This window comes from Podarcis muralis, chromosome 3 (assembly GCF_964188315.1).
Source record: "Podarcis muralis chromosome 3, rPodMur119.hap1.1, whole genome shotgun sequence".
Taxonomy (NCBI): domain Eukaryota; kingdom Metazoa; phylum Chordata; class Lepidosauria; order Squamata; family Lacertidae; genus Podarcis; species Podarcis muralis.
The window spans coordinates 16,517,269-16,530,052 of NC_135657.1; the positions used below are offsets into that span (position 1 = coordinate 16,517,269).

Here is a 12,784-nt window from a genome sequence, read left to right on the forward strand (position 1 = left end):
AGCTCTTTGTCACTCAAGTGCCATCTATGTGTTCTGCCATAGAAGTTAAGCAGATGTTACTCTCTGTTCAACCTTAGGTTTAGTATGTTATATTTAGCCATGAATTTTAGATTAGAAGCTAACTTATGCAATACTGGCATTGCAGTTAAGCAGCAGGAATTTCCAGATGAGACATGTATGTTTGATAAAGGTGTATGCTTGAAGTTTGTTTTCAGCATCTTCCTTTGCCATTTTGATTCTGCTCAATTACAGCTAAATTTTGCCCTGCTAAGGAAGCTAAAATGCAATTTATGCTGTCAGTGAAGATAAACAGTCCTCAAACTAGCTTCCTGTTTTCATTAAGGGAGAAAGAATGAGTGAACTGAGTAAGTGAACCAGGGAGCCTAGCAGTATGAGATAGAAACTACTTTCACAAGATCAGATTCTGCTTTGAATCAGGTTAGGATCTGCCTAATTCACTGTTACCTTCTATCCAAAATACCTTGGGAAAAGCCCATTGCTTACACTACTGTATTTTCTTGGTATCCCAGATAGAACTCAAACAAACTGGCAATTTGAATACAACTTAAGGTGGCATCATTTAAGATAATTGTGCCTGTGGTGGTATGTCATAAAGAGTATTCTGCTAAGCAAGCCAACTTGATTTTACAAGTTAACAGATCAAACTCCAACAGTTGTATAAATACCATTACAGAATCAGATCAACAAGCAGCTTCCTTAAAAATACCTTTGCAAGTCATAACACCCCAGAAAGCCTGAAGCACCAAATTAAATGTCACACTTAAGCTTGATGCCCGCAGGCTAGTGGTAGCCACAAGTATTTTAGCCAATACCCTTGCACAGTATTTGTGTACAACACTAAGGTATCTGTAATCTGCTTTTAACATGCACTTGATTAACAGAAGCAAATAGCATTACAGCAAAGTTAGAAATACACATTTTATTTCATGTGCCCATAAAAAGACCCACTTTTCAGATCACAGGATGTTATTACATACAGAAATTGTGCACTAGTCTAATGTAGCAGCTTTTACAGATTTTACTAGAAGATCAAGATCCTCGCTGCGTTAGCCCTAGAAAAGGTTTTCAATCAACTAAATCCTTACATTTGTCAATAACACCAAAGAAATCCCTTAAAATAACGTAAACAAAATTCTTCCTATCACGTTCTTTGCAATTCTAATCCAGTCTTTCAGGACTCACACTCCTTCGAGGGCTTCCTGATGGCGAACGACTAAAAATAAAAAGGGAGAAAAACGAAGTCACTAGGTTACTCAATGTTAAAATTAGTAAAAAATGGAAATTAATAGTTTAGTGTTCTTAAAAGGGGATCCATGCTACCTGCACATTAGTAATTTTAATCCTAGCACCTATTTGGATGCTGCTTCAGAAGAGGATGTTAGTTGGAATTGAAGGCTACAAGCTCTTAATGTTAAATATTGAAGCAAACTTAAAAGTTTGCATGCACCCCCATTCCCACAGGAAGTATTACCAAGCTCTCTTGCAGTGTTCAAGAAGCATACTTACCCTGAGTTAATGGAGAATGGATATAAATGGCTCATATCAAAACTGAAAAAGCAAGACTGAATATTAAATCAAGTAAAAATGCTTTTAAACACATATACTCATGAGGAACTAAAAATTCTGACACAGTCTACTATTATTAAGTAACAGCTAGCTGCTGTTCAATGTCTAGATTGTCCTGCCAATTTCCTGAAGGTTTCAGTCACAACTATAAACCTTCTCCGTTTAACCTTTGAGCCATTTACATTTATTGTCCATTAACATAGCCAGGTAATATGCTCCATTATTATTAATATGCTGTATTATTATTATTATTAAATGCCCTTTTTGAGAATGGTTCTGGACTTTGGTTAAATCTTAAATTTGCTTAAGTGCAAATTTTTATTACACTTAAGTGGCCTGCCACAGTTCCTCAGACCCTGAGTGAATAGTAATCACTCACTTTCCCAACAGAAGATGCCAGTTTTTGTGCTTTTACCCTATTTCATGGGTATCTCCCATTATTTCACTTTTTTAAAAAATAACCTAAAAACTATTATAAAGAACTATAAACAAATCACAGCTCTGTAGGAATTTTAACATTTAGTAACATTATTTTAATGTTTTAAATGTAGAACTGGGAATCCAGGATATACAACACTGTTATAAACTTTATTTCGATTGTTATCTGCGTAAAATGCAATATGTCTCCTTCAGAGGCTCAGCTTACCTTCTCTTTAAAGATGGTGATCTTGATTTGGAACGGCTGTTAAAACAGCATCAATTACATTACATTAGCAAACACTAGACTGATCCAGTATCTACAGCCAGGGAGGGAACCAGTGGACCTACAGATGTTACTGGAATACAACTCCCATCATCCCCGACTACTGCCTTTGCTGACTGAGACTGATGGGAGTTGGAGGCCAACAATAGCTGGAGGGCCACAGGTTAACTACCCCTGATCTATAGCCATGATTTATCTGTTTTAAAATAAAAGCATGAAAGAAGCTGGTAACATCTTGCAATTGGTTATTTTGATGCTGAATACTCGAGAACCACAAAGATTGCTTCTAAACTACTTAAATGTATAGAGTAGGCTAAATGAACTCGCATTCCTAGTATAATCCTTTGTGTACAGTAGATATTTGATGCTTTCAATTAAAACATTGCAAGAGGCATTTGGAAGTGATTAACATTTAGAAAAATGCCCATTTCACATCATTTAGCTAATTACTAGTTACTATTTTACAAAGCATTGACGTTTACCTGCTTCTGGGTCGTGAAACGGACCTGGACCTGGATCTTGACCTTGACCGAGACCTAGGTTTTAAAGAGAAGGTACTCAATTCCAAGCTCTTAACACATCTATGCAGGTGAATGAAAGCTGTCATGAAACAAGGTTGTAGACATGCAGTCACAGCAATATACAAAGTGCATTAATTCTATTCATTCTGGAAGAAGCTTAGAACATATGATGCCCAGATGTGCTTTTCTTCAGAGATATATGTTTGATTCAATCAAAGATTTTATTGTTGCATTTATTTATGGGTTTTTTTCAAAATATTGCCTACAATTCCTTTTACTTTTGTAAGCTGCTTTGAATATGGGGTAAAAGTATTAAGATACTAATGATTAAATCAACTCCATGAACATTAAGCTTATTAGCAAAATTACCTTGATCTTTTTAAAGAACCTGAACGGGATCTGCGTGGCGAGACAGATCTGGATCTCCGAGGGGAGAGTGATCTTGATCTCCGAGCAGAGACAGACCTGGATCTAAAAGAAAGGTGGTTGTTACAAATATGCCATTCTGATTCTTAAACTAAAGCACCTTGTTCCAATTTTGATGCTCACCTCCGGCCACGGCTTCGGCTACGTGAGCGAGAATATCTCCTTCCTCTGGACCTTGAATGAGATCGAGAGCGTGACCTAGTTTTAGGTTAGATAAGAGAAGTATTAGACCACAACTTCAACAGTTAACATGTGAGCCTTTGCCAAAGCCAAAATATCTGATAATTAAAAATTAGTGTCTTGTACGTTGAAAAAAATCAGGGCCTATGTCTTGAGTATTTTTTACTACCTAAAAAAGATGTTAAACTGAATAACATTTTAGAATTACAATCATAATATAAAACACTGTAATGTGTATTTAAAATAAACCTTGCAAGTTTGCAGGTCGACCCTCTTTGGCCCAAGGTCTAGCAGATCTAGACGATCTAGAAGTATCTATAGCCGGCCGCTGCATCTAGGTGTTCTCTTCAATCTAACGACGATCAAACTGACAGCCAAATGAGCCAGGTGAGGCTTGATTGACGCAAGAAGATTTTTCTAGGTGGGAATGTGGTCAATCTGGTGTTCCTCTTTTTAAACCGGAGGGGGCCCCAATTGAAAGCCAAATTTACTGTTACGGCGATCACCGTCTCAATTTTTCTGCCCTTTAAAGAATAAGGTGAAGCTAGGTGTAGATGGCTCGAGGGGATCTGGCCTCTTATGCTGATCACCTCAAGGTCTAGGAGGATCTTAATTGTCGGATTTGCAAGGCGCCTCAGCATGAAATCTTAAGGCTCGTGACATTCTGAATCAAGGCGACTGACTCAAACGAAGAAACCTGAAAGGTTTTGACCAGGTTGATTATTAACATATTAACATAGTAACACAAAATATAAACAATTGTAATATACCCACATAAATTATAACATTTACTTTTAAAATGGTGTATCATTACCTTCTTTGCTAATAAAAACTATGATTAACTGCTGAAAACAAATCTTCTTATATCTAAACGTACCTGCTTCTTCTCCGACGACTGTAGCGATGACAGTCATAAGCATAATGACCTTTCTCGCCACACTCATAACATCTATCATTGGGATCAAATGGCCGGCGCGCTGGGGGTCTATCATAGCGAGACCGGCGTGGCATACCGGTTGATAACTCCACTCTAACCCTAGAGCCACAGATCACTCTGCAACAGAAACACATATTTAATAATCCAACTATGGACTCAGAATTCAGTTTTTATTCCCGTGTAGATAACCAGTTAGCACTTGCACATACTTTCCATCTAGCCCACGAACTGCATCTTCAGCATCTCTTGGGTCTTCAAACTCAACAAACGCAAATCCTGGAGGATTTCGCGCAATCCATACTGTGCGTAATGGTCCGTAGTAGCTGAAAGCTCTCTCAAGTTCACCTTTACCAGCACCAGTTCCTAGATTACCAACATATACTTTGGTTTCTACACACACAAAAGAAAAAAAAGAATTTTTTTTAGAAAGTTCCAAGAAAATATACTTCCTTAATAGTCTGAAGTCAATTTCACCGCTAAGTATTCATGTTCACTTCACTTGCCAAACTGCACTCCCACTGAACCGCAAAAGCAGGGCTGCAACCATTATAAACTCAAGTTTCCGGCATCCATGCTGGCAGCTTGGGGGGGGGGGCACGTCAAAGCGACAACAAGGAGGAAAATAATACTATTATACCGACACCCTGTATCAAACGCACAAGATTTCTCCTAGTTTTTCTGTCCATCTAATTGGGTGTTACAGTCGAGATGCTCAAAGCAATTAATAATCATAATAACCTGCATAAGAAGCGCACTTCACATACTCCGGGGCACAAAAGTTTAAGCAGGCGCGTGGTCAAGGAGAAAGGGGAACACGCCAGAAGTTGGCGAGGCTCAATGAGGCCGCCACTCCCTTTATTAGAGGCTCCTGGAAAGCGCGCCAACCGGCAGAGGAAGCGCAAGCGGCGGCAACTGCCCTCCGGGCCCTCCGGCGCCGCTTCTCCGCCCTCGCGGCGCCCTCCCTCCGCCGACGGCTCAGCCAAACGCGCCGCCGCCCTCGCGGCTTCTTCCCTCGGCCAGCCCGCCCACCTCCTCTTCCTCGCTGCCGAAGGCGAGCGGAGCAGCCCTGGGCGCCGCCATCTTTGGCGCCGCCTCCATTTTGCCCGCGCAGCGTCAGTAGCGCCGAAGGGAGGGAAAACAAACCCCGCCAGCTCCGGCCACAAGCCCCGTCTGCCGTTACTCCGAGGCGAGTCCCCTCCTCACACCAAGCCGGCGACGCAGTTCCAACGTCCGAAACGCCACAGCGCCGAAGCCGGGGGTCGCTTTCTCCTCAGCGCAGCCGGCGACCATGCCTGTGCAAAATGGCGGCGGCAGTGGCGGCACTTTGCCGCTTAACGGGCTGCTTCGCCGCCGCCGCCGCCGACACGGAAAACGGCCTGGGCGCCGCGGATTTAGCTAAGCGGGGCCTCGAAAAGAGAGGCGTCGCAGCGGCCTCTTTTCCACCCGCTTCTCCCAGCTCGCGCCACTCACCTCCACCGTAACGGCCATACCGCGACATCTTCGCCCGAGCAGGGGGGGAAAGCCCAACCGTCTCCACGCGCATGCGGGCTCGCGGGGCCTTATATAGGACGTGCCGTTGGCGCGCATGCGCGTAACAATGGCCAGGCCGCCGCGGGCCGGCGAGGCGGGAAGAAAGTCAGCTTTTGGTTTCCGTAGCAACGCCAGGCTGGAAGGAGGGAGGGAGGGAGCGGAGGCTGAGGCAGCCTCCATTTTGGGAACGCGGTTATTGCCCGAGCGTGTAATTTGCCTGTTTGAAAACACGTGCCGTTTTCTGGGGAATAACAACAACAACAACAACAACAACAACAACTATAATAAAATTATTATTATTATTTATACCCCGCCCATCTGGCTGGGTTTCGAGCGCCCCACCGTACGCCGCTCAGCAACATTTCCCTCAGATTTTCTACGGTGGCTTCCCGGGGTGGAAGCGGATATATTTGCGCGTTTGGGAAGTTTTGTCAGCACTGAATTTTTTTAGGGGGTTGCTCAAGGCGGAGTGAAGGGTTTGGGAAAGTTGGTGCTCGTGAAAAGGCAATGATCGCTGAAAAGCTCCTTGCAGCAAATGAAAGGGATCGCTTGTTTCCTCAAATCCACGTGTCTTTAGTCCATTTGCGCCCCCTATATTCTGCTACCAGCTTCTGGTAAATCAATACTGTACAGTATTTCTGTGTTGTCCATTGGGAAACCGATGGCTGTTAACCTTTTAAAAGGTTGTTTATTTTTTACACTCCGCCCAAGGACCTCCAGCCAACAGCGAATAAGAACGTGAGAGCCTTCTGAATAAAATGAACAATAACAGAACATCTGTCAGTTTTCTTCACTCCAGGCATCACACCAGATTAAAGAGCCTGTCCTAAAATAATGGCATTCGTTTAGTGTTACTTAAGTGCGAGCGTGCATTCGTGGGGCTTGAGGGCAATTCCTCAGCTTTCTCTAAACTGCACTTCATTCTCTGAGGAGGAAAGAGATTCCTCGTAACACTAGTATGCAAAAGGCAGAACATTAATGGTGCACTCCGACGTCGGTTTTCTCAAGTGTCAGTCTCACTACGTTCAATAGAGCTGACTCGAGAGTCAGTTTAATGCTCTATGCATGTTTATAAAGAAGCTAACCCGAGTAAGTTAAATTCAACCAGGGCTTCCCAAACTCTCGTCTCTAGCTATTTTTGAACTACAGTTCCTATCATCCCAGACCACTGGTCCTGCTAGCTAGGGATGATGGGAGTTGTAGTTCAAAAAAACAGCTAGCTAGCAGAGTTGGGAAACTCTTATTTACGTACCCCAGGTTAAGTCTATATAGGATTGAAATCTGACCCACTGTTTGGGGCTACTTCAAGCAATGCAAACTGGCTAGATTGGTTGTAAGTCGCTCTGAGTTGCCTTGGGTAAGATAAAGCGACTAACAAATGTAATAAAAATACTATCTTTGGAACGGAAAGCACAACGCACGCTAGGAAAACGCTACTATTCTACAGTAACATAAAGAAACACCCTCCTTGCTTTAAAATATTGTGACCCCCATCCTGGCACTATTACAAAAGCTTTCTAAAAACGTGCCTTTAAAAAAGTCCCTTGAAGCTGCAATTCTAGGCATACTCGCTGGATTCAGGGCGACTTAATCCGAACAAATTTATTTTGCATTCGCACTCTGGAAAACTAATCTTAACACTTAACCAGTATATTTTACTGGAGTTGCCTCTGATTAGTCATCTATTAGGATTGGCCCTCTGAATTGGCTTTTAATTTTCTTTTTAACGTTAGGCAAAGAGAGGCGGAGTAAGCTAAATAGTATCATTTGGTGCCGGACTGCTTAAACTTCCGAGCTCTGCCAGCTCGTTCTGCGGGGCTGCTTGCTGAACGCGGTTATTCTTAGCGTGTGAGATGGGAGTAAATATCCCATGAGTGAAGGGGTTGCCCGTAAGCAGCTGTTTCCGGATATTGCTTTTTTGCAGAGGAGGAACTTGAAACTACAACCCGGTGCATTCTGGGCCCAAGCAATGACGACGGGAGCTGAATCCCTCGCCTTTTTTACCGGCTGGATTACAAGGAAACCCGCATTTCATCTTTAGCGGTGAGTGCGATGTAAAAATGTTGTTGATCCGGCTCCGTGTCTCTTTTATGGGCTTATAGGCAGAGAAGAAGCAAGAACTGTGTGGATGAACGCGGGCGCTTTAGATTCCAAATAAACTTCTGCGCGGGGACTGCAGAGCCTTTCCAAAACGTGCCCTCGCTCCGGGTTGAATAACACTTTATTATTTGCACAGTAAGATTATTCTTTGGAGAAACATGGCCTGATCTCGAGCATAAAAAGAGTGGAAGATATGTTTAGCTGTGATACTTAGTGCCCTTATTGCATTTCTTGAGTCTCTAACGTCAATATGAAGCTTAGTTTTGTTAGATTGCAAACCTTATTTTTAAAAATCTGCTTCTTACTTTTGGCTGTTTAACACTCTATGGCTTTATAATTTTTTTTTGTGGGAAGGTGGTTATTGGTTTTCGGTTAATATGTATTTTGTGTTCTCATTTTTTATGTTGTGAACAGCCCCTAGGATCTTTGGAGGAAGAGCAGTATACAAAATTAATAAATGAGAAATAAATAAAATAAACATATCTAGAATTGTGCTGTTGTTCCTAACTTCTAGATACAAGCGGGATATCTAGACATTGTTTTAACAGACAGCTTTATCAACTTTTGCTGATCAGTGTGTTTTTTTGTTTTCTCATTAGGTTCAGCAAATAGGAAATATGACTGAGTGGCAGAGGAAAACACCTTTGGAATGGCTGACTTATGTGAATAAAGAAATTGAAGTTCTGGCTGCTGAGAAACAGAATTATAAAGGATGGGTTTTAACAGTCGATCCAGTGTCTGCCAAGTAAGTAGGTGTTCAGTATGCATGGAAGTGTGATACCCAGAGAGAGAAATGTATTGTTACCGGGAAAATCCGAGGGCTCCCTTGGACAAAACAAAGACACCAACCAGGATAACTTGGAGCAAAACAGCAGCCTGTAGGCTTGGCCTTTATTGAACTGTTGCAACAGGGTGTTCCCCTCACTTGCAAGAGAGAGGAAAGACACAGAAAAATGGTGTGCAAGACCTTATAAAAACTTTTGAAATTCCCATCTTCTAGGTCAAGCCCACCCCCAGAAACATGCATACATTACAGAAAGGAGGGGTTGAGGGAGGAGTTTTGGTGGTAACCTGAGTGTCCTGTCACCTGGCTGGTTCCTCCTTTCCCCCTCCCCATGAGTCACTTCCAGGAGACAAAGGGGAGTTGGCAGTTTCCTGCCCCCAGAGGGAAGATCTGATCATTGTCCTTTGTTTCAGTCCATGCTGAATCCACTCCCATATGCAAGTTCTTTGTGATCTTGATGGTCTTCTGTCTAGGACCATCAGGGTTGGCATAGCAACTGGGCAGGGCTCCTGTGGATGTGCTGGGATGGTGAAGGGATTATGGCTGGCCTGTATCAAACCTTCCCCATTTTGTAGTCTTTCCTTCATGGAGTCAAATAAAAGTGGAACAGTGCAAATCCGATGTATGGTTGATTTTTCTATGAATTTATAACAGAAGCGTGGTGTATGTAGTGTGTGAGTATGAGTGTGTGTGAAGTTTGTACAAACTGATTGGGGTGGGAGGGGGTTCCTGCTACAGTATCAACATTTATTTTATTTTCAAAACCATGAATCAGAACTAGAATTGGGAGGGGAAGGGGGAAGCACAACCATTAGTAGAAAAATCTGTAAAATATCTGTAAATTTTACTTTCTACTCAGCATGCGATTAGCCCGTTGCTGCTGCTGCTATTGACAAATGTCTGATGTTGTCTGGTTTCACACTTCAGAATTTCTATTCACACCAACAACTAGAAACTTTGCCCAGCAATTTATTCTTTTCACTGATATTCTCATAAATAGGACAGCTGAACAAGTAGAAGGGGAAAATATTCGAGATAGCATCAGATGAGTTTTCTACACTGGTAAAATATAGGCAGTGTGATCAGGTCACTGACCATCAATGTTAAGGTTTAGCAGTGGTATTCCACAGTTGCCTAAGAATGTGGGAGCTTTGATTTTTGTTTTCGTTCTTATGTTTGCACTTTTTTGTAGGTTTGTTAACAAATCATTAATTTTTTTGAAAAGATGTGGGAAGCAACTCACTCTATATGCCTTTAAACATTTTTCTTTCATAATAGCTCTAGTTAATATTAGCCATTTTAAAATGGAGCATGGTCTAAAAATGTGGGTGAGGTTAAAAGATTTGGGGTTGGTTTATAAGACCAAATGCATCTGCAATAGATTGGTTTTATGTACAGTACTTGCCACTTCACTTTCATGAGATACTTCATTAGCTTGAGGTTTTGTATATACCACAGAAGGATAAGTTTAGCAACTAGGAATTACTGTGATGCACCAACAGAAACCTCTGTTCTTCCAAAAAGAAATGATTTTAGCATTTCTGCATCCCATACTTACTGTAAGGGCTGAGCTGTACCTTTTGATTTTCAGCGGCTGAATACATGGATGCTATTGAACTAAATGCCACTGGTTTGGGAGGGTGTTACTTTGAGGGAACGCATTTCTTTGTATAGATTTGTATTTTAGTGCTTGAAAAATGTGCAACAGTGGGGAAAAGTGCTTTGAACAATGACACTTGGCATGCATTGCTTTTTGTACAGTAGGCACTGGCTAGCCACATAGTGGCTGAAATATTTTTAAGGATTATGTATGTAGGTAATAACATTTTCAGACAATGACTGCTGATAACGATAGCTAATGTTGACACAACAACTTGCACTCTTAGTTTTTGTTGGTGTGATGTAATGGGATCAGCCTGGGATGCTATTGCAATTCCACATTCTTGTAATTTTTCACTGTGGGGGTGGGCGGCTGCTGCATCCTGACCTGAATGCTTCATGGTGCAGGTGCTTGTGGGACTGAGACGTTGGGGCGTGTGTGTTTTGACGAGATAAAGTTGAGTATACATTTGATAGCGTTTAGCATGCGAGATTTCTGTAGGTCTTTCCACCAAGTTGTAAAACTTCATGTGAACTCCTTTTCTTGACAGCATTCTTCTGGCAAATCCCCTTGAGAATGGAAAAGTGTCTGTTTCAGGCATCTTGGGGCATGCAGTGCAAGAGGTGAAGATCTTGTCCGAAGCATCCGATGCTATGAAAGAGAAACTTGCCCACCTATTCATGCCTGGAGAAAGCCAAACCTACAGTCAAGAGGAGCTGGAGGACAAGAAAAGCAGCTTGAAGAACTGGTTGGAGAAAAACCATATTCCTGTAAGGGAGCAAGGAGAGTCACAAGCAACACTCTGTGTTGCAGGGGTGTTGACTATTGACCCACCGTATGCACCAGAGGATTGCAATAGTTCCAATGAAATAATTTTGTCTCGAGTTCAAGGATTGATACAAAGTTATCTTGGCCTTCAGCAATGACAGAGTTGAAGAATTGGGATGAAGTTATCTACTTGTAAAACCTATGCTAACCTTCCCCAACCTAATGCCTTCTACACGGACTACAAAACTCACATTGGCCGGGGATTGATTTGAGTTGTAGTCCAAATATTTAGAGGGCTTCCTGTTGAATTTCCCCTCAATTTAGGCATTTTGTGTTCCTAAGTGCTATCAGAAAGTCACAGTCAAAATAGAATGGTTTTTCTGGATTTGTTTTGTGAAGAAATGGCAAATGTAACAAATCTGTACTATATATATTTTTTATATGAAAATAAGCATTGACGTTAGTTTTTATGTCTTCCTTTTGGTATCCTATGAATGCTCCTTTATATTCAATTACCATTAGTCATGAAGAGTCATATATGAAAACATCACATTCTTACCATTCAGTACTGATATTAAATTAGGAATAAATCTATAAACTACAGTTCATAATATACAAGCAGAATAATTACAATAGCTGCGGAAACGCATAATATGTAGCTTGTACTTTCACCAATTCAAAACCCCTAAAATTGCTACTTTCATCTTTGTCCTTATCTGAAAATCTTTGTACAGTGGTGCCTCGCAAGACGAAATTAATTCGTTCCGCAAGTTTTTTCTTCTTGCGAGTTTTTCGTCTTGCGAAGCACGGTTTCCCATAGGAATGCATTGAAAATCAATTAATGCGTTCCTAGGGAAACCGCTTACCAGGCTGGCGGTGCGGAGAAGGGCTTTTCTCCCCACCGCAAGCCTTCAGGACAGGTACGGGAACAGAGGGGAAGGCGCGCAGCGCTTTCCCTCTGTTCCCGGGGCTTGCGTGGGAGGAGGGTTTTTCCTCCCCACCGCCAGCGGGAGGAGGCGTTCCCGCCCCGCCGCCCGGCATCGGAGCTTCGTTCCGGTGCCTGGCGGCGGGAGGAGGCGTTCCCGTCCCGCCGCCCGGCATCGGGGCTTCGTTCCGATGCCGGGCGGCGGGAGGAGGCGTTCCCGCCCCGCCGCCCGGCTTCGGGGCTTCGTTCCGATGCCGGGCGGCGGGAGGAGGCGTTCCCGCCCGGCTTCGGGGCTTCGTTCCGATGCCGGGCGGCAGGAGGAGGTCCGAGGACAGTGGGGAAGACGCGCTGCGCTTCCCCGCTGTCCCGGAGATTTCCCTATGGGCTTTCGTCTTGCGAAGCAACCCCATAGGGAAATTCGTTTTGCGAAGCGCCTCCAAAACGGAAAACCCTTTCATCTAGCGGGTTTTCCGTCTTGCGAGGCGTTCATCTTGCGGGGTACCACTGTATTCACTGGAAAGTGATGTGTTTTAAGTTTTTATGAGAAGTGATATGGTGACAGGTCGCTGCAGTATATGCAGCCAGTGAACCGGCAAGTAATCTTCTACACTGAAGGCTATTGCTTATGTTACAGGGTGTCAGGGAAGATCTACTACACAAACCTCTATAGCAGAATTTCCTCCTGATAAGACACTCATGGGGCAATTCAACTGATCCTGTTAC

At 42.9% G+C, this 12,784-nt stretch overlaps 2 protein-coding genes across 5 annotated transcripts; one reads left to right on the forward strand and one right to left on the reverse strand.

Annotated features, from left to right (window-relative positions):
* Positions 1-925: 925 nt before the first annotated feature.
* Positions 926-5,963, reverse strand: SRSF7 (serine and arginine rich splicing factor 7). Of its 4 annotated transcripts, XM_028724979.2 has the most exons (9): positions 5,825-5,963; positions 4,564-4,744; positions 4,295-4,471; positions 3,361-3,435; positions 3,181-3,282; positions 2,773-2,826; positions 2,234-2,269; positions 1,528-1,569; positions 926-1,234 (listed from the first exon to the last, which is right to left on the reverse strand). In XM_028724979.2, exons 1-9 carry the CDS (start codon positions 5,895-5,897, stop codon positions 1,180-1,182), a joined length of 795 nt encoding a protein of 264 aa, XP_028580812.1. In that variant the 5' UTR covers positions 5,898-5,963; the 3' UTR covers positions 926-1,179. The 4 variants fall into 4 exon arrangements, with proteins under 4 accessions (XP_028580812.1, XP_028580813.1, XP_028580814.1 ...); XM_028724980.2 differs by lacking the exon at positions 2,234-2,269; XM_028724981.2 differs by lacking the exon at positions 1,528-1,569.
* A 1,858-nt stretch (positions 5,964-7,821) lies between these two features.
* Positions 7,822-11,599, forward strand: GEMIN6 (gem nuclear organelle associated protein 6). Its single transcript, XM_028724983.2, has 3 exons — positions 7,822-7,927; positions 8,584-8,729; positions 10,919-11,599. Exons 2-3 carry the CDS (start codon positions 8,602-8,604, stop codon positions 11,292-11,294), a joined length of 504 nt encoding a protein of 167 aa, XP_028580816.2. The 5' UTR covers positions 7,822-7,927; positions 8,584-8,601; the 3' UTR covers positions 11,295-11,599.
* Positions 11,600-12,784: the final 1,185 nt, after the last annotated feature.